The sequence below is a fragment of the Neodiprion pinetum genome, chromosome 3 (assembly GCF_021155775.2).
Source record: "Neodiprion pinetum isolate iyNeoPine1 chromosome 3, iyNeoPine1.2, whole genome shotgun sequence".
In the NCBI taxonomy this organism is placed as follows: domain Eukaryota; kingdom Metazoa; phylum Arthropoda; class Insecta; order Hymenoptera; family Diprionidae; genus Neodiprion; species Neodiprion pinetum.
Genome location: NC_060234.1, coordinates 5,616,762 through 5,635,924, shown reverse-complemented (window position 1 = coordinate 5,635,924; position 19,163 = coordinate 5,616,762). Strand labels below are relative to the sequence as shown.

Sequence of the window (19,163 nt, the reverse complement as noted above, 5' to 3'; positions counted from 1 at the left end):
TAATAATTTTATTTTTTCAGCAGAGATAATTGTTACGATAACGTCGAAATTTGTGAGGACCATTACATTAATGAGATATAGGATTCGCCGATAAATTCGATGTGTAATTTTGCAAAACTAGAATTTTTATCCTGTAGCCAAATCAGTACCATTTTACAAGCTTCGGTAAAATTCAGGAGAAAAATTGTAGAAAGTATGAAACGTGAGATAATTATTGATTCAGTTAGTCCGTAATCATTGGATTTAATTAAATGGCTGACTTGCAATTGAGAAACATTTTGGTTTGATTTCATTTAATAAAATCAATTGCATAAATTCTCGAAACATTTATATTTCTCACTTGAGAAAAAGACACCTCAAATCAAGCCAGCATCGGAAACAAAAGAATCAGATATTTTTAGACTCCTCTTATAACTCTTTAAGGTTTTGCATGTAATACACAAGCGTCAGTCCCGTTTTGAGATACTGCAAAAAGATGTAGTCTGAAATCCACATTGACAATGAGTCTGATACGAACTTGTGGGTTCAACATCGACGATTCGAGAAGCGAGCATCGTAATTCAGTAAGCAATTAGCTTTGACAAAAGCAAGTAATTGATATTTTCAATTCACTAGAACTTCCGAACGACAAATTGGCTCACCAAGAAAGGAGTTCGTATGATTCGCATTAATTAGTTGTGATGAAATGCACTTTTTCAAAATCAACACACCAAATATCCACAAGTCCATAATGGAGAAATCACGAGTTAAAATTCTGAACATCATTTGCTGACGGATTGATATATTTGATTGTCATCGAAAAAAAATCCTAATGCTTAGCACGAGATGTAATATGCTATGCTTAGACTAGGAGAAAAATTAACTTTTGTTTTGTTGATGTTTTTTTTTTTTTTGTTATTTTCTCACGATCATATTATTGATAATATCTTTTGGTCACGAGTAGTGACCTACGCCTTTTCCATGTGTCGATGCGAACTATTTGAATATCAAAATGCCAACACCATTATGATTTTCGAAAGTCATTAATGAATTCGAATTGATAGCAAGTTTCCATCCGTTTCAACCATTAATGATTTTAATGTATACCACGCTTTTTACTTGAATATGGTGTATTCTACTGTGAAAGGACGATCGGCATTAGCGAAATTCCTGGTTAAAAAACTATCCGTTTACGCCATTGCACAGGATGTTGACAGGAGGACATTATTCGAAGCTGCAAAGGAAGGATCATCAGAATTTGTGCAATGGTTGGAGAACAATGAGTTTCATATTTTATGTTGACGATCAAGATAAATTCGGAAGAACATTACTGCATCAGGCTGCAGCGTTCGAGGAATACCAAATTATAATTATGCTAGTGGCTACACTGAACCAAAATGTTTCTATTCAGGATATTTCTGGACGAACATTTCTCTATAAACTTGTTTCAAAAGGGCGATTACGGGTACTGTGTATTCCGTACTGAATATCTTTCTATTACATGGAAGGATTCGACAAATCTGATGGTTAATTTTCTTAATTTTTTTATAATCCAATCACTGAACATGATCAGAAATTATTTCCATTATGAATTGAAAAAGTAATGGTTAATGCATTACTTGTTCATTAAAAAATTTGCAACCCTGTTCAATTCAAATGAACATCACCATCCATTGCCGACCGAGACATTGCCAACGTAAAAGGTTACCGACTGAGTTATCCAAGATTCACGTGTCATTGTTTTTCTGAGAATATAATTATTTCACGAGGTGGCGTGGATAAACAACCTTATGTGTCGTGTCCGTCACTTGGTGACGTGTGGAAAACTAGTGAGGAGAAAGTTGTTTTTCTTTACTTACATGGTTTATGTGTAGCTGAATAAAAAATGCCTGTAATTGTGCAACGCACATCAAACACGTCGGTATTCAAGTGTTCGAAAATTGCTGCGCTTTCCTAATAATCACAGGCTAACTTATAAATAAACAATCCTTGTCTCTTCGGAACGGCAACGGTGTGACAGTGTTTACTTGTCAATAAAAAGTTAATAATGATAATCAGACGTGGCTCAGTGTCTTCGACGTACTGCCACGCGTTTATTCGCTTGTTTGTCCGCTCGAACAGTAACTTGAAAAGCCGCATTTATCGCTACCAATTTCCTAACCTCACTTAAAATTGTCTGCACAAAAATACAGCCGTGGAACTTTGTTCGAAAGGTTGTGACCCAATCCCCTGGTCTCATCGCATCGCTCTGCATTCCTTAATTAAGGAATCGCCACTGCGATTAGCTGGCGTAATTAAATGTCCTGAAAATTCCAACACTCGCTGCGCCGTTTCTTTTGCAATTTCTGTTGGCGATGCGAGGCTTGTGAAAATCTATGAGCTAAAAGTTCGCATCAAAGAGCTTGATCGCTCTCAAAATGATGACTAACCTATCGCATGTAATGACGCTGGCGAACAGCGTCATCGGCGTCAGTGTTCTTGCAATGCCGTTCTGCTTTAAGCAGTGCGGCATCGTTCTCGCGGTACTGATGCTATTTTTGAGCAGCATTTTGTCCAAGTTGGCTTGCCACTTCCTTGTTAAATCCGCAGTCATGTCGCGCAGGCGGAACTTCGAGTTTCTCGCCTTTCACGCGTTCGGTAGGACCGGAAAATTCCTAGCCGAATTGTTCATCATCGGCTTTCTCATGGGCACCTGCATAGCGTTTTTTGTTGTCGTCGGAGACCTCGGACCTGAAATCGTCGGAAAACTTATCGATAAAACGCCGGAGGATATCAGGTCCAGTCTTTTAGTCACAATGGGTGTTTTCATCATCCTACCTCTCGGACTGCTCAGAAACGTCGATAGCTTGTCAAGCATTTGCACCGTCACCATTGGCTTCTACCTCTGCCTTGTTTTGAAGGTAATTCAATGCTTGGAATTCATTTTGTTTACTCATTGCAATTTCACAGACCGTAAGTCAATAAGTTTTAGCAAATTTCAACTTGATAAAACTTCGTTTTTTTCCAATACAGGTGATGACTGAATCCATGACGCATATTTTTGCTACCGACTGGTACGATAAAGTGTTTTATTGGCGTCCGTACGGCATTTTACAATGTCTACCAATATTTTCCATGGCTTTATTCTGCCAGACGCAATTGTTTGAGATTTATGAAACAATTCCAAATGTCTCTCTTGAAAAGATGAATCGGGTCGTAGACAACGCACTGAATATCTGCACCACTGTCTATGTTTGTGTTGGATTTTTTGGGTACGTGGCTTTCTGCACTCTTCCGTTCACAGGTGAGAAGAAATGTAAAAATTTATCTTGCAGTTTTTTTTCTTTATTAGGCCTGTTCGTTTCTCCAATTCATCATTTGTATGTGCAATTCAAAAATATGTCTTTTAATTTTCAGGAAATATATTGATGAGTTTTGAACCGAGTTTATCGTCAGATGTGATAAAAATTGGCTTCGTACTGTCAGTCGCATTTAGTTTTCCACTTGTTATCTTTCCATGCAGAGCGAGTCTGAATTCTCTATTATTTCGTTGGGTAAGCTCAAATTGAAACGAATTAGATGTATACATAATAATGACACAATCCAAAATTTCACAACTATGAACCCATTTTCAGGCTCAATCCCACGATACATCAAACAACTACATTCCAGAAGCTCGATTCAAGTGTCTCACTTTCACGATAGTCGGAGTTTCTCTGGTAATCGGAATTTTGATTCCAAACATTGAATTTGTACTAGGACTGGTGGGATCGACGATCGGAGTGATGATTTGTCTCATGTTTCCTGCCGCGTTCTTCATTTCCATCAGCAGTAAAAATACCAGCGAAAGATTGATGGCTCAGGTTTGTCTGCAAATCAACCCATTTTTGCTTTTATAATCTACTCTAATCTCCTCACGACACTAATCTATTATTACTTTCAGATTATTCTTTTCGTAGGCGTGTGGATAATGATCTTGGGCACTTATGCGAATCTTTACGCTATAGAGGAATCTGCTAATATCAAAGTCGTGACCCCGGTAGATTCCTTCAACCGATTAAACAACATTCCAATTGATTTTATCAAAGATCGGGATGTTCAAGTCGTCCCACCAATTGCAAAAATAAATGATATTCCAAATATCATTGAGGGTGAGTACTCACAATTCAGTAGAATTATCATCACTGAGAAAAGTCAAGAACCAACTACTAGTTTGTATATTTTTAGCACCAGAATTCAAACCATTTGAAGCAGAAAAGTCTCAAGATAAAGGTTCAAAGGAAGACGTACGTCAAGAACCGCCAATTCCAGTTGAAAGAGCTGTGGTTAATGAGAAATTGACTTTAGAAACGAAAAAACCTGACATTAACTTGATTCCCACGCTTGCTCCCGTGTTGCAAGAGATGGCTGAAAAGTTAGAGAAGTTGGATCGGAATAAAAATGAAAATCTTGAGGATAGAGACAAGAAAGAGAAAAAAGGTATGGTCGCGTCAAGTGTGGAAAAGAAAATCGGAGATGTTGAAATGAAAGAAAAGAGAGACGCTGTTGTGCAGAAAGTCGATAATTACGTTAATTCTGACGCTATAAAAAAGGAGGAAGCCGAGTTGGCAGAGGACACGAAATTGGCAGCCCCATCGGAGGTTGAAAAGTTGAAGAAAACATTGGAGATGCATAAACTCGAACAAAGACAATTACTCGAGGAACAAAAAAAGATTATAGGCAATTTAAATCAACGTAAACAAGAGCTTGAGAGGGAAAAGAAAGAAAAAGAGGCGATGAAAAAAAAAGAAAAGGAAGTAGAGCTTGACAAGAGTATCGATGCTGATACTCCAATTGGTGCTAAAAATAATAATTTAATTATCAAAGATGTGGAGAAAAATGTACAGCCAGAGGAAGTCGTTTCTGTTGATGGACAGAGCAATAAGAATACAAAGAAGGATAAGTTAAGGGATACTGAAGCTAATAATGTAGAATTTGCGGTAGATGGTGATGGAAAGCAATATGCAGAGAAAGATTTATTCAATACTGTTGGAGGTGAAACTGATAAAAAATCGCGTGGGCCGATTCTTAGTGCATTAACAAAGCAAACCCCGAATTCGAGTAACGCAAATATCATTCCTGCAGACGTAAATCACGACAATATCATTTCACCTGAAACGAACGTCGTGAATATAGAGCCTGGTAAACCAAATCCATCCAACAGTGGTGTACAAACATTGTACGATAATAAAAAAAAAATTCCAGTTCCAATTGCTCTAGTTATGAGTGAGAAAACTAGGGTGAATGGAGTAAACGAAGAACGAACGCTCTCAAAAAAACAAAATGAAAATCTCGAGATCAGGCGAGATATTCTTGAGAGTCCAGACAGAAAAAAACGAGATATTGATGAGGGTATTGTAATCAAATCGGATGTATTACCTGTGATCTTAGAAGCAGAGAAGATCGAGTCTTTCTTGAACAAAGTTGCACAGACAGATGATACACAAGAGTGTGCTAAAACGGATGGCTCTCTGCAAGACGCAAATAAAAAAGTTACTAATCAAAAGGAAGGTGGAAATCCTGAGAAACCAACATCGACAGAGTCATTATTAATCAAAACGAATTCCTACTTGTCTGATCAGAGCCTGGTGAATGAAAATTCATTAGTCAATAGTTTTGATCTGCGAGAAAACTTCGACAAGACTAATGAGAGAAACCTGAGACCTGCCAGTACCAATAATGGTGATAGTAAGTAATTCAAGTCAACCACTATTATATACCACTAATGTGATATGAGACTGCGGCATAATAATTTCAACCCTTTTTGTTCTAATGAATTTTGATTAGGTTATATTTTATTGTTAATGAAAAACCAATTGCGAAATATGGAAAAACAATGTCATTAATACTTGTGTGTTAAAGTAACGCAGCATAATTGAGAAAAAGCATTATTTTATACGTAATAATTACGAGTAGGTAAGTTCGGTGTCAAAGAAGGCAAAGCAATATATCGTTACTAATGACATAGCTTTATTAATCTTTATTGAATGCAATACCAATAATTGTATTTATTTTCAATGTGTCAGGTATTAATAGAGTATTTAATGATTTTTACAGTAAGTTCGAGAATTAACGATATGTGCAACTGAGATCTGATAATTATTCGGCAAATGTTGACTAAACGGTATAAATACTTTAAACTTGAGTAAAAATTGTCATTCCATTAATTTAAAAATTATTCTAATTATTTAAATATTTAGTAATAATATTTTATAAAAGTATCTGAAAATTCCAGCATACTAACTTGAGACAACTAGCGTTTGATAGGTACTTCGGTGAAGATAATAAAAGATTGAAGATAAAAATATTTTCATAAAAATTTTCAAAATCTTAGCTACTAGGAATGCTGGTGTATGGAAAAATCGTGCTACAAGTCGCCTTAACCTGTTCGTAAACTCCAAAAAACACAAAGCCTCCTAAGGTGAAACCAAATACTCTTGGCGCGAAACCTGCGAACAGTCTGTAAAAAGAAAAAAATCCGAATGAATGAACGATTCGATTAAGAAAAATGTATAATACTGATATTTAATAAAATAATAACTTGTACATAATTTTTGGTAACATTACACTTGCATTTTATTCAGATGTCTTGTCCCTAATTATTTTTTCACATTTACTGACTCATTGTACTAACTGTGTTATGTTATCCATCAAACAATTTGAATGACTCACCCTTTAGCGCCTTTTTCTCTATAGACTTCCTTCAGCATGGTCGATATTTTTACTTCATCCTTTTCTGCCGAAGTATCGGAAAGCATAATTCTAGTTTTCGCAACATCTAGGGGGGTCGTTATCACTGCCGCCACCGCAACTGTAATTTAGAAGCAATTTAGCGATGTGATCAATCACAGAGTGAGTTTTTCTCAACGCACCAGACCCAGCACCGCATATAGCTCCTTCCAGAGGAGTGCAATCTCTACACGCCTGGCGTTTCCAACATAGTTTGAAATACTCCCACAGCGGCATTTGTATCAAACCAAAAGGCAAATCTCTTAATACTGTGCTACCGTAACCACGATACAAAGTTCGTAATTTCAGTTTTCCCTTGTCTTGTAGGAGCGCCTGCTTTCTCTGCTTCATCACTTCCACCGGAACCCGAACAAGACATGCAACCTGTTTGTGAATTGGTTTTTAAAGTGAAAAAATAACAACCTAGTCAGATTGTTCTCAATAATGTAAGGAAATTCTTTGTAGTATCAATTAGGGCTGATAACAGGCTATATTTTTCTCACTTTCAGTCATGTCTCTTCAACTACTTTACAAATTTTCTAGTGTGTTAATTTCTACATTTTGTAACACACAAGTTTCACTGATAAAATGAATCGAGATTAATTAAAATCATTTTGTAATAACTTGAGAGCCAGGTATTTGGATTCCAAAAATGTAGATTTTAACAATGAAAGTAGTAAAATGGGGGTAAGTCTAAAAAGCCAATCGATATACTTTTCTGAGAGAAGTTACTTGCCACCAGTTCCATTTAAAGAAATTATATATTTTACATGATACAACTATGTAGAACTATTTACCATTTCACCCAAAGAAGCAGCACCCATATGAATGAAGAGGTGATAAGTTTGAGGTATTTTAGGCTGTGCAAATTCTTTAATCCCTTCATAAGTAATGAAAAATAAGGAGGCTGAAAGAGGAACGATTCAAGGTATAATCAAAAAGCATTGAATGGTGATGCACATTCTTCATAAATCATGTACATAGTGTGAGCTTTTCTGACACACCTGCTGGTGCGGAGCCAACCATAACTGGTATCACCCCCTGATAAAGTCTCCTGAAGCCGCCCGATTGATTAAATCCATGTTGACTCTGCAGCCTTGTCTTTAACGTATCCAGGGGGAAAAACGTCAAGTCGCAAACGGTGCCAGCGACTCCTCCGGACTAAATTTATTCATTTAGAATTTGTGACCGTTAAAGCAATAATTTTCTTTTATCTTTGGTATTATCACAGGTATAATAGTCGACAAGTAAGTTAATATTTGTTAGGGACTCCGTACTCCTGTACGTTAACAATCCATTGCAATTAGCAGCATGTGTATTGAAAACTAGTTTTCAAGGTGTTTAGAGGTAAATTTGAAAGAGCAGGTTTTTTCCTACGTGAATCGTGGCATAACTTAAATAAATTATCAGATGTTACTTTGAAATCAGAAATCGGGATGAGAACCTGGACGACTCGTGGTTATAACTACGTGGAATGAGACGCAGAGACATTATTTGTGAATTGTAAAAACGTGGAAAGAACGTGAGATCGCTTTGAAAAAGGAATATTGTAAATTTCATCATTACTTACGATCATCGAGGAAAAAAAAACGTTCCTGGAATTGATGCTGCCGGCAATCTTTGCGTCCTCGTGAAACATTTCGACGTTGGATTCGGTGATCGATGAACAGCGACAGTAACTGGTGAAACTAGGAGTACATTTCAAGTATTTTATTCAGTTCGGTCATTTCGAAACGACTAGACTCATTGAATTTGGACGTGTCCGCTCGTTACGATCGTTCAGCCGGCCTTCGACACGTGATTCGCCTCACTTCTCGCTCAGTTGTGACATTTGCTCAATATATTAGAACCCTCGCGTGGTGCGCGCGCAGCTACGGCGGTTGACTGCTGTGCTTGCGGCACCTGCTCAAGGATGGGGTCAAGATCATCCTTCCGTGACCTGCCTCAGTAAGGGCAGAAGCACGATTGACCAATAACCTGCGAAGTACCGCAAGCATTGAGACTAGTGGCGCTGTAGGGATTCGGAAAATGTGATTATAGCGCCATGTTGAAGGAAGGCACGGACGTAAGCCCCTTGATGTCAGACAACTTGAAGTACAGCAACGCGTGTTTGGTAAACGTACACCAGGATATAGAAATATGCTAATATCGCGGGGGAAAAACCGTTACTTAAGATCGAAGTGCGGCAGAATTTGGAATGTGAGTAGTTAAGTCTGTAACAAAAGGATAAATGGAAAATGAAGGAAGACAAACTGTGATACCTATCATAAGTCAATATTAAACAATTACTTCGAAGCCTTTCTGCCTTTGAACAAAATGATTATGAATGATGAATGGAAATATTTGATGAATAAGACTTTGTGCATCCTGACAAATAATCCATGATGTTCAGTGTGTGGGTCAATTTGATCATTTCGTCGACAGCGTTTTGTAACTGCTTGCAAGCGAATTAGGGCCGTAGAAATAACCAACTGTATTGATCTGAATGAAAATTCTATGATTGTCGAGATTGCTCGACGTTAAAAAAATACAAGAGTTAATTGGCTTTACGTTCTTCGCGATTTTATTGTTTAAAAGATGTCGAAAACAGATAAGCCAAGATTTTTATGCGATTTTTGGGGAGAATTTGTCCTCCGGAAATCGATTTGAACGATCAGCCTTATAAGACAAATTGTAGACCCTGGGAAAGCCAAAGAAGATATATAAAACATCGTTAAATAGACAGCTGAGGCAATACAGGAGTTGAGGGTTTTTTGGCAATCCATGGGAATCCGATGCTCGCTGTGATTCTGAGACAGTGGGCAATCGATATTGCTCGTAAAATAACGTCGATATAGTGCATGAGAGGATTAATTCCAACAATATTCGAAATCATCAAAATTTTCAAGATAATTTGGAAACACACTTATTTTCAGCAAAAATCTTTTGTCCAAGAATTGATTTGCATAGCCCGACATTGACTGATTAAACGCCCCAGAATGTGTGAATAAGATCTAGAGAAGCAAACGAATAACAGATGATGTGATACAAACAGAATACGATGTATATTAACTTCTTAATCATTTTAATACAGATGACATGAAACAGACAAACTACAATATCATACATCATCTATCCAATTCTGCAGGGGTGCTACACGCCGGCTGAAACTTCAGCTATATGTTGGAACTACATTGATAGCTATCTCGAGCAGGATTATTTATAGTCTGTTGATAACATTGTATGATGTATACTCATTCCTTCAAATCAATATAGATTTCTTATGTGAGTTTGAATCATACTTTCATACCCCTTTCCGTTTTTCACTTCGATTCTATATTTGGACTTGTTAATTTACTACACACTGACACATGCACACTTGTACTAGAATAAGTCACATTGAATAAATATTGAAAACTTGGAGGATACAAATTTACGATGTTTCATTCACACCTTTTTGAAAATCCTTTAAAAATTAAGAAGGTTTGATGCGAAAGTTTGAGCGACTAGCCTAGCGTAGGATTCGGACTGCGCGCAGTCAGGCTAACGCTAATTTACGTCTGATTAGTACATGAAAGAATTCATTCCAGCACTTTTCGGAATCGCAAAAATTTGAGCCGAAGATGCAAAAGGGTTAGCCTTACTTTTTCTTCATTTTTTGAGGCGAGAATTTTTGGTCTCAAATTCAATGTGAATGACTCTCTCCCGACAAATTGGACCCCAAGGAACTCAGAAAACACAGCGAATATAGCGTGGGATCAACAGGAGAGAAATTAAGAAGAAAAATACACCTGCTCAAAAATGTCGGACATCGGGTTTTCGTTTTTTGACTCTAACTTTCGATGCGTTGATCGCAGCGTATTGAGACTGCGCTCAATCGATTTCTCTTGCAAAATTACGTCGAAACAGTGCCTGAATGAATTGATCCCAGCACTTTTCAAAATCGCGAAAATTTTCGCCAAAAATACAAAGGGGTTAACCTTTCGTTTTTTTTTTACCAAAGAATTTTTCGTCTCAGAATTGATTCGAATGACTATCTCCCGACCAATTGGACTCCAAGGAACTCAGAAAATGCAGCAAAAAGAGCGTGGGATCAACAGGAAAGAAGTTACATGGAAAAACGCACCTGCTGAAAAATGTCGAAAATACAGGTTCTTGTTTTTCAACTCTAACTTTTGACGCGTTGATCGCAGCGTATTGGAACAGCGCCCAATAGATTTCTCTCGCAAAATTACGTCGGAATAGTGCCCAAAAGAATTGATTCCAGCACTTTTCGAAATCGCGAGAATTTTCTCCAAAAATACAAAGGGGTTAACCTTCCTTTTTTTTTTACCAAAAAATTTTTCGTCTCAGAATTGATGTGTATGACTCTTTCCCGAACAATTGGAACCCAAGGAACTCAGAAAACGCAGCAAAAGGAGCGTGGGATCGACGGGAGAGAACATACAAGGAAAAAAGCACCTGCTGAAAAATCTCGAAAATTCAGGTTTTCGTTTTTTGGCTGTAACTTTCGATGCGTTGATCGCAGCGTATCGGGACTGCGCCCAATCGATTTCTCTCGCAAAATTACGTCGGAATAGTGCCACAATTAATTTATTCCAGCACTTTTGAAAATCGCGAAAATTTTCGCCAAAAATACAAAGGGGTTAACCTTCCTTTTTTTTTACCAAAAAATTTTTCGTCTCGGAATTGATTCGAATGACTCTTTCCCGACCAATTGGACACCAAGGAACTCAGAAAACGCAGCAAAAGGAGCGTGGAATCAACGGGAGAGAAGATACGAGAAAAAAAGCACCTGCTGAAAAATGTCGAAAATTCAGGTTTTCGTTTTTTGGCTGTAACTTCCGATGCGTTGATCGCAGCGTATTGGGACTGCGCCCAATCGATTTCTCTCGCAAAATTACGTCGGAATAGTGCCACAATTAATTTATTCCAGCACTTTTCAAAATCGCGAAAATTTTCGCCAAAAATACAAAGGGGTTAACCTTCCTTTTTTTTTGACCAAAAAATTTCTTGTCTCAGAATTGATTCGTATGACTCTTTTCCGACCAATTGGACCCCAAGGAACTCAGAAAACGCAGCAATAGGAGCGTGGGATCAACGGGAGAGAAGATACGAGGAAAATAGCACCTGCTGAAAAATGTCGAAAATTCAGGTTTTCGTTTTTTGGCTGTAACTTTCGATGCGTTGGTCGCAGCGTATTGGGACTGCGCCCAATCGACTTCTCTCGCAAAATTACGTCGGAATAGTGCCACAATTAATTTATTCCAGCACTTTTCAAAATCGCGAAAATTTTCGCCAAAAATACAAAGGGGTTAACCTTCCTTTTTTTTTGACCAAAAGATTTTTTGGCTCAGAATTGATTCGTATGACTCTTTTCCGACCAATTGGACCCCAAGGAACTCAGAAAACGCAGCAATAGGAGCGTGCGATCAACGGGAGAGAAGATACGAGGAAAAAAGCACCTGCTGAAAAATGTCGAAAATTCAGGTTTTCGTTTTTTGGCTGTAACTTTCGATGCGTTGATCGCAGCGTATTGGGACTGCGCCCAATCGATTTCTCTCGCATAATTACGTCGGAATAGTGCCACAATTAATTTATTCCAGCACTTTTCGAAATCGCGGAAATTTTCGCCAAAAATACAAAGGGGTTAACCTTCCTTTTTTTTTACTAAAAAATTTTTCGTCTCGGAATTGATTCGAATGACTCCTTCCCGACCAATTGGACCCCCAGGAACTCAGAAAACGCAGCAAAAGGAGCGTGGGATCAACGGGAGAGAAGATGCAAGGAAAAAAGCACCTGCTGAAAAATGTCGAAAATTCTGGTTTTTGTTTTTTGGCTGTAACTTTTGATGCGTTGATCGCAGCGTATTAGGACTGTGCCGAATCGATTTCTCTCGCAAAATTACGTCGGAATAGGGCCTGAAAGAATTGATTTCAGCCCTTTTGAGAATCGCGAAAATTTTCGCCAAAAATACAAAGGGGTGAACCTTCCTTTTTTTTTGACCAAAAAATTTTTCGTCTCAGAATTGATTCGTATGACTCTTTCCCGACCAATTGGACCCCAAGGAACTCAGAAAACGCAGCAAAAGGAGCGTGGGATCAACGGGAGAGAAGATACGAGGAAAAACTACCTGCTGAAAAATGTCAAAAATTCAGGTTTTCGTTTTTTGGCTGTAACTTTCGATGCGTTGGTCGCAGCGTATCGGGACTGCGCCCAATCGACTTCTCTCGCGAAATTACGTCGGAATAGTGCCACAATTAATTTATTTCAGCACTTTTCAAAATCGCGAAAATTTTCGCCAAAAATACAAAGGGGTTAACCTTCCTTTTTTTTTGACCAAAAATGTTTAGTCTCAGGATTGATTCGTATGACTCTTTCCCGACCAATTGGACCCCCAGGAACTCAAAAAACGCAGCAAAAGGAGCGTGGAATCAACGGGAGAGAAGATACGAGAAAAAAAGCACCTGCTGAAAAATGTCGAAAATTCAGGTTTTCGTTTTTTGGCTGTAACTTCCGATGCGTTGATCGCAGCGTATTGGGACTGCGCCCAATCGATTTCTCTCGCAAAATTACGTCGGAATAGTGCCACAATTAATTTATTCCAGCACTTTTCAAAATCGCGAAAATTTTCGCCAAAAATACAAAGGGGTTAACCTTCCTTTTTTTTTGACCAAAAAATTTCTTGTCTCAGAATTGATTCGTATGACTCTTTTCCGACCAATTGGACCCCAAGGAACTCAGAAAACGCAGCAATAGGAGCGTGGGATCAACGGGAGAGAAGATACGAGGAAAATAGCACCTGCTGAAAAATGTCGAAAATTCAGGTTTTCGTTTTTTGGCTGTAACTTTCGATGCGTTGGTCGCAGCGTATTGGGACTGCGCCCAATCGACTTCTCTCGCAAAATTACGTCGGAATAGTGCCACAATTAATTTATTCCAGCACTTTTCAAAATCGCGAAAATTTTCGCCAAAAATACAAAGGGGTTAACCTTCCTTTTTTTTTGACCAAAAGATTTTTTGGCTCAGAATTGATTCGTATGACTCTTTTCCGACCAATTGGACCCCAAGGAACTCAGAAAACGCAGCAATAGGAGCGTGCGATCAACGGGAGAGAAGATACGAGGAAAAAAGCACCTGCTGAAAAATGTCGAAAATTCAGGTTTTCGTTTTTTGGCTGTAACTTTCGATGCGTTGGTCGCAGCGTATCGGGACTGCGCCCAATCGACTTCTCTCGCGAAATTACGTCGGAATAGTGCCACAATTAATTTATTCCAGCACTTTTCAAAATCGCGAAAATTTTCGCCAAAAATACAAAGGGGTTAACCTTTCTTTTTTTTTGACCAAAAAATTTTTTGTCTCAGAATTGATTCGTATGACTCCTTCCCGACCAATTGGACCCCAAGGAACTCAGAAAACGCAGCAATAGGAGCGTGGGATCAACGGGAGAGAAGATACGAGGAAAAAAGGACCTGCTGAAAAATGTCGAAAATTCAGGTTTTCGTTTTTTGGCTGTAACTTTCGATGCGTTGATCGCAGCGTATTGGGACTGCGCATGATCGATTTCTCTCGCGAAATTACGTCGGAATAGTGTCACAATTAATTTATTCCAGCACTTTTCAAAATCGCGAAAATTTTCGCCAAAAATACAAAGGGGTTAACCTTCCTTTTTTTTTGACCAAAAAATTTCTTGTCTCAGAATTGATTCGTATGACTCTTTTCCGACCAATTGGACCCCAAGGAACTCAGAAAACGCAGCAATAGGAGCGTGGGATCAACGGGAGAGAAGATACGAGGAAAATAGCACCTGCTGAAAAATGTCGAAAATTCAGGTTTTCGTTTTTTGGCTGTAACTTTCGATGCGTTGGTCGCAGCGTATTGGGACTGCGCCCAATCGACTTCTCTCGCGAAATTACGTCGGAATAGTGCCACAATTAATTTATTCCAGCACTTTTCAAAATCGCGAAAATTTTCGCAAAAAATACAAAGGGGTTAACCTTACTTTTTTTTTGACTAAAAAATTTTTCGTCTCAGAATTGATTCGTATGACTCCTTCCCGACCAATTGGACCCCAAGGAACTCAGAAAACGCAGCAATAGGAGCGTGGGATCAACGGGAGAGAAGATACGAGGAAAAAAGGACCTGCTGAAAAATGTCGAAAATTCAGGTTTTCGTTTTTTCGCTGTAACTTTCGATGCGTTGGTCGCAGCGTATTGGGACTGCGCCCAATCGACTTCTCTCGCGAAATTACGTCGAAATACTGTCACAATTAATTTATTCCAGCACTTTTCAAAATCGCGAAAATTTTCGCCAAAAATACAAAGGGGTTAACATTCCTTTTTTTTTACCAAAAAATTTTTCGTCTTGGAATTGATTCGAATGACTCCTTCCCGACCAATTGGACCCCAAGGAACTCAGAAAACGCAGCAATAGGAGCGTGGGATCAACGGGAGAGAAGATACGAGGAAAAAAGGACCTGCTGAAAAATGTCGAAAATTCAGGTTTTCGTTTTTTGGCTGTAACTTTCGATGCGTTGGTCGCAGCGTATTGGGACTGCGCCCAATCGACTTCTCTCGCGAAATTACGTCGAAATACTGTCACAATTAATTTATTCCAGCACTTTTCAAAATCGCGAAAATTTTCGCCAAAAATACAAAGGGGTTAACATTCCTTTTTTTTTACCAAAAAATTTTTCGTCTTGGAATTGATTCGAATGACTCCTTCCCGACCAATTGGACCCCAAGGAACTCAGAAAACGCAGCAAAAGGAGCGTGGGATCAACGGGAGAGAAGATACGAGGAAAAAAGGACCTGCTGAAAAATGTCGAAAATTCAGGTTTTCGTTTTCTGGCTGTAACTTTCGATGCGTTGGTCGCAGCGTATCGGGACTGCGCCCAATCGACTTCTCTCGCGAAATTACGTCGGAATAGTGCGACAATTAATTTATTCCAGCACTTTTCAAAATCGCGAAAATTTTCGCCAAAAATACAAAGGGGTTATCCTTCCTTTTTTTATGACCAAAAAATGTTAAGTCTCAGGATTGATTCGTATGACTCATTCCCGACCAATTGGACGCCAAGGAACTCAGAAAACGCAGCAATAGGAGCGTGGAATCAACGGGAGAGAAGATACGAGGAAAATAGCACCTGCTGAAAAATGTCGAAAATTCAGGTTTTCGTTTTTTGGCTGTAACTTTCGATGCGTTGGTCGCAGCGTATTGGGACTGCGCCCAATCGACTTCTCTCGCGAAATTACGTCGGAATAGTGCCATAATTAATTTATTCCAGCACTTTTCAAAATCGCGAAAATTTTCGCCAAAAATACAAAGGGGTTAACCTTCCTTTTTTTTTGACCAAAAAATTTTTTGTCTCAGAATTGATTCGTATGACTCTTCTCCGACCAATTGGACCCCAAGGAACTCAGAAAACGCAGCAATAGGAGCGTGGGATCAACGGGAGAGAAGATACGAGGAAAATAGCACCTGCTGAAAAATGTCGAAAATTCAGGTTTTCGTTTTTTGGCTGTAACTTTCGATGCGTTGGTCGCAGCGTATTGGGACTGCGCCCAATCGACTTCTCTCGCAAAATTACGTCGGAATAGTGCCACAATTAATTTATTCCAGCACTTTTCAAAATCGCGAAAATTTTCGCCAAAAATACAAAGGGGTTAACCTTCCTTTTTTTTTGACCAAAAGATTTTTTGGCTCAGAATTGATTCGTATGACTCTTTTCCGACCAATTGGACCCCAAGGAACTCAGAAAACGCAGCAATAGGAGCGTGCGATCAACGGGAGAGAAGATACGAGGAAAAAAGCACCTGCTGAAAAATGTCGAAAATTCAGGTTTTCGTTTTTTGGCTGTAACTTTCGATGCGTTGGTCGCAGCGTATCGGGACTGCGCCCAATCGACTTCTCTCGCGAAATTACGTCGGAATAGTGCCACAATTAATTTATTCCAGCACTTTTCAAAATCGCGAAAATTTTCGCCAAAAATACAAAGGGGTTAACCTTTCTTTTTTTTTGACCAAAAAATTTTTTGTCTCAGAATTGATTCGTATGACTCCTTCCCGACCAATTGGACCCCAAGGAACTCAGAAAACGCAGCAATAGGAGCGTGGGATCAACGGGAGAGAAGATACGAGGAAAAAAGGACCTGCTGAAAAATGTCGAAAATTCAGGTTTTCGTTTTTTGGCTGTAACTTTCGATGCGTTGATCGCAGCGTATTGGGACTGCGCATGATCGATTTCTCTCGCGAAATTACGTCGGAATAGTGTCACAATTAATTTATTCCAGCACTTTTCAAAATCGCGAAAATTTTCGCCAAAAATACAAAGGGGTTAACCTTCCTTTTTTTTTGACCAAAAAATTTCTTGTCTCAGAATTGATTCGTATGACTCTTTTCCGACCAATTGGACCCCAAGGAACTCAGAAAACGCAGCAATAGGAGCGTGGGATCAACGGGAGAGAAGATACGAGGAAAATAGCACCTGCTGAAAAATGTCGAAAATTCAGGTTTTCGTTTTTTGGCTGTAACTTTCGATGCGTTGGTCGCAGCGTATTGGGACTGCGCCCAATCGACTTCTCTCGCGAAATTACGTCGGAATAGTGCCACAATTAATTTATTCCAGCACTTTTCAAAATCGCGAAAATTTTCGCAAAAAATACAAAGGGGTTAACCTTACTTTTTTTTTGACTAAAAAATTTTTCGTCTCAGAATTGATTCGTATGACTCCTTCCCGACCAATTGGACCCCAAGGAACTCAGAAAACGCAGCAATAGGAGCGTGGGATCAACGGGAGAGAAGATACGAGGAAAAAAGGACCTGCTGAAAAATGTCGAAAATTCAGGTTTTCGTTTTTTCGCTGTAACTTTCGATGCGTTGGTCGCAGCGTATTGGGACTGCGCCCAATCGACTTCTCTCGCGAAATTACGTCGGAATAGTGCCACAATTAATTTATTCCAGCACTTTTCAAAATCGCGAAAATTTTCGCCAAAAATACAAAGGGGTTAACCTTACTTTTTTTTTGACTAAAAAATTTTTCGTCTCAGAATTGATTCGTATGACTCCTTCCCGACCAATTGGACCCCAAGGAACTCAGAAAACGCAGCAATAGGAGCGTGGGATCAACGGGAGAGAAGATACGAGGAAAAAAGGACCTGCTGAAAAATGTCGAAAATTCAGGTTTTCGTTTTTTGGCTGTAACTTTCGATGCGTTGGTCGCAGCGTATTGGGACTGCGCCCAATCGACTTCTCTCGCGAAATTACGTCGAAATACTGTCACAATTAATTTATTCCAGCACTTTTCAAAATCGCGAAAATTTTCGCCAAAAATACAAAGGGGTTAACATTCCTTTTTTTTTACCAAAAAATTTTTCGTCTTGGAATTGATTCGAATGACTCCTTCCCGACCAATTGGACCCCAAGGAACTCAGAAAACGCAGCAAAAGGAGCGTGGGATCAACGGGAGAGAAGATACGAGGAAAAAAGGACCTGCTGAAAAATGTCGAAAATTCAGGTTTTCGTTTTCTGGCTGTAACTTTCGATGCGTTGGTCGCAGCGTATTGGGACTGCGCCCAATCGACTTCTCTCGCGAAATTACGTCGGAATAGTGCGACAATTAATTTATTCCAGCACTTTTCAAAATCGCGAAAATTTTCGCCAAAAATACAAAGGGGTTATCCTTCCTTTTTTTATGACCAAAAAATGTTAAGTCTCAGGATTGATTCGTATGACTCATTCCCGACCAATTGGACGCCAAGGAACTCAGAAAACGCAGCAATAGGAGCGTGGAATCAACGGGAGAGAAGATACGAGGAAAATAGCACCTGCTGAAAAATGTCGAAAATTCAGGTTTTCGTTTTTTGGCTGTAACTTTCGATGCGTTGGTCGCAGCGTATTGGGACTGCGCCCAATCGACTTCTCTCGCGAAATTACGTCGGAATAGTGCCATAATTAATTTATTCCAGCACTTTTCAAAATCGCGAAAATTTTCGCCAAAAATACAAAGGGGTTAACCTTCCTTTTTTTTTGACCAAAAAATTTTTTGTCTCAGAATTGATTCGTATGACTCTTCTCCGACCAATTGGACCCCAAGGAACTCAGAAAACGCAGCAATAGGAGCGTGGGATCAACGGGAGAGAAGATACGAGGAAAAAAGCACCTGCTGAAAAATGTCGAAAATTCAGGTTTTCGTTTTTTGGCTGTAACTTTCGATGCGTTGGTCGCAGCGTATTGGGACTGCGCCCAATCGACTTCTCTCGCGAAATTACGTCGGAATTGTGCCACAATTACTTTATTCCAGCACTTTTCAAAATCGCGAAAATTTTCGCCAAAAATACAAAGGGGTTAACCTTACTTTTTTTTTGACTGAAAAATTTTTCGTCTCAGAATTGATTCGTATGACTCCTTCCCGACCAATTGGACCCCAAGGAACTCAGAAAACGCAGCAATAGGAGCGTG

At 39.1% G+C, this 19,163-nt stretch overlaps 2 protein-coding genes across 2 annotated transcripts; one reads left to right on the top strand and one right to left on the bottom strand.

The window, feature by feature from the left end:
* The first annotated feature begins 1,468 nt into the window (after positions 1–1,468).
* On the top strand, positions 1,469–6,563 carry LOC124213916 (putative sodium-coupled neutral amino acid transporter 10). Its single transcript, XM_046615705.2, has 6 exons — positions 1,469–2,879; positions 2,992–3,262; positions 3,376–3,512; positions 3,594–3,821; positions 3,902–4,109; positions 4,186–6,563. Exons 1-6 carry the CDS (start codon positions 2,397–2,399, stop codon positions 5,691–5,693), a joined length of 2,835 nt encoding a protein of 944 aa, XP_046471661.1. The 5' UTR covers positions 1,469–2,396; the 3' UTR covers positions 5,694–6,563.
* LOC124213918 (mitochondrial S-adenosylmethionine carrier protein) lies at positions 6,317–8,693 on the bottom strand. The gene is made up of 6 exons (XM_046615708.2): positions 8,297–8,693; positions 7,731–7,887; positions 7,524–7,633; positions 6,870–7,110; positions 6,670–6,808; positions 6,317–6,457 (listed from the first exon to the last, which is right to left on the bottom strand). The coding sequence occupies exons 1-6, from the start codon at positions 8,363–8,365 to the stop codon at positions 6,328–6,330; spliced, it is 846 nt and encodes a 281-aa protein (XP_046471664.1). The 5' UTR covers positions 8,366–8,693; the 3' UTR covers positions 6,317–6,327.
* Between the last annotated feature and the right edge of the window lie 10,470 nt (positions 8,694–19,163).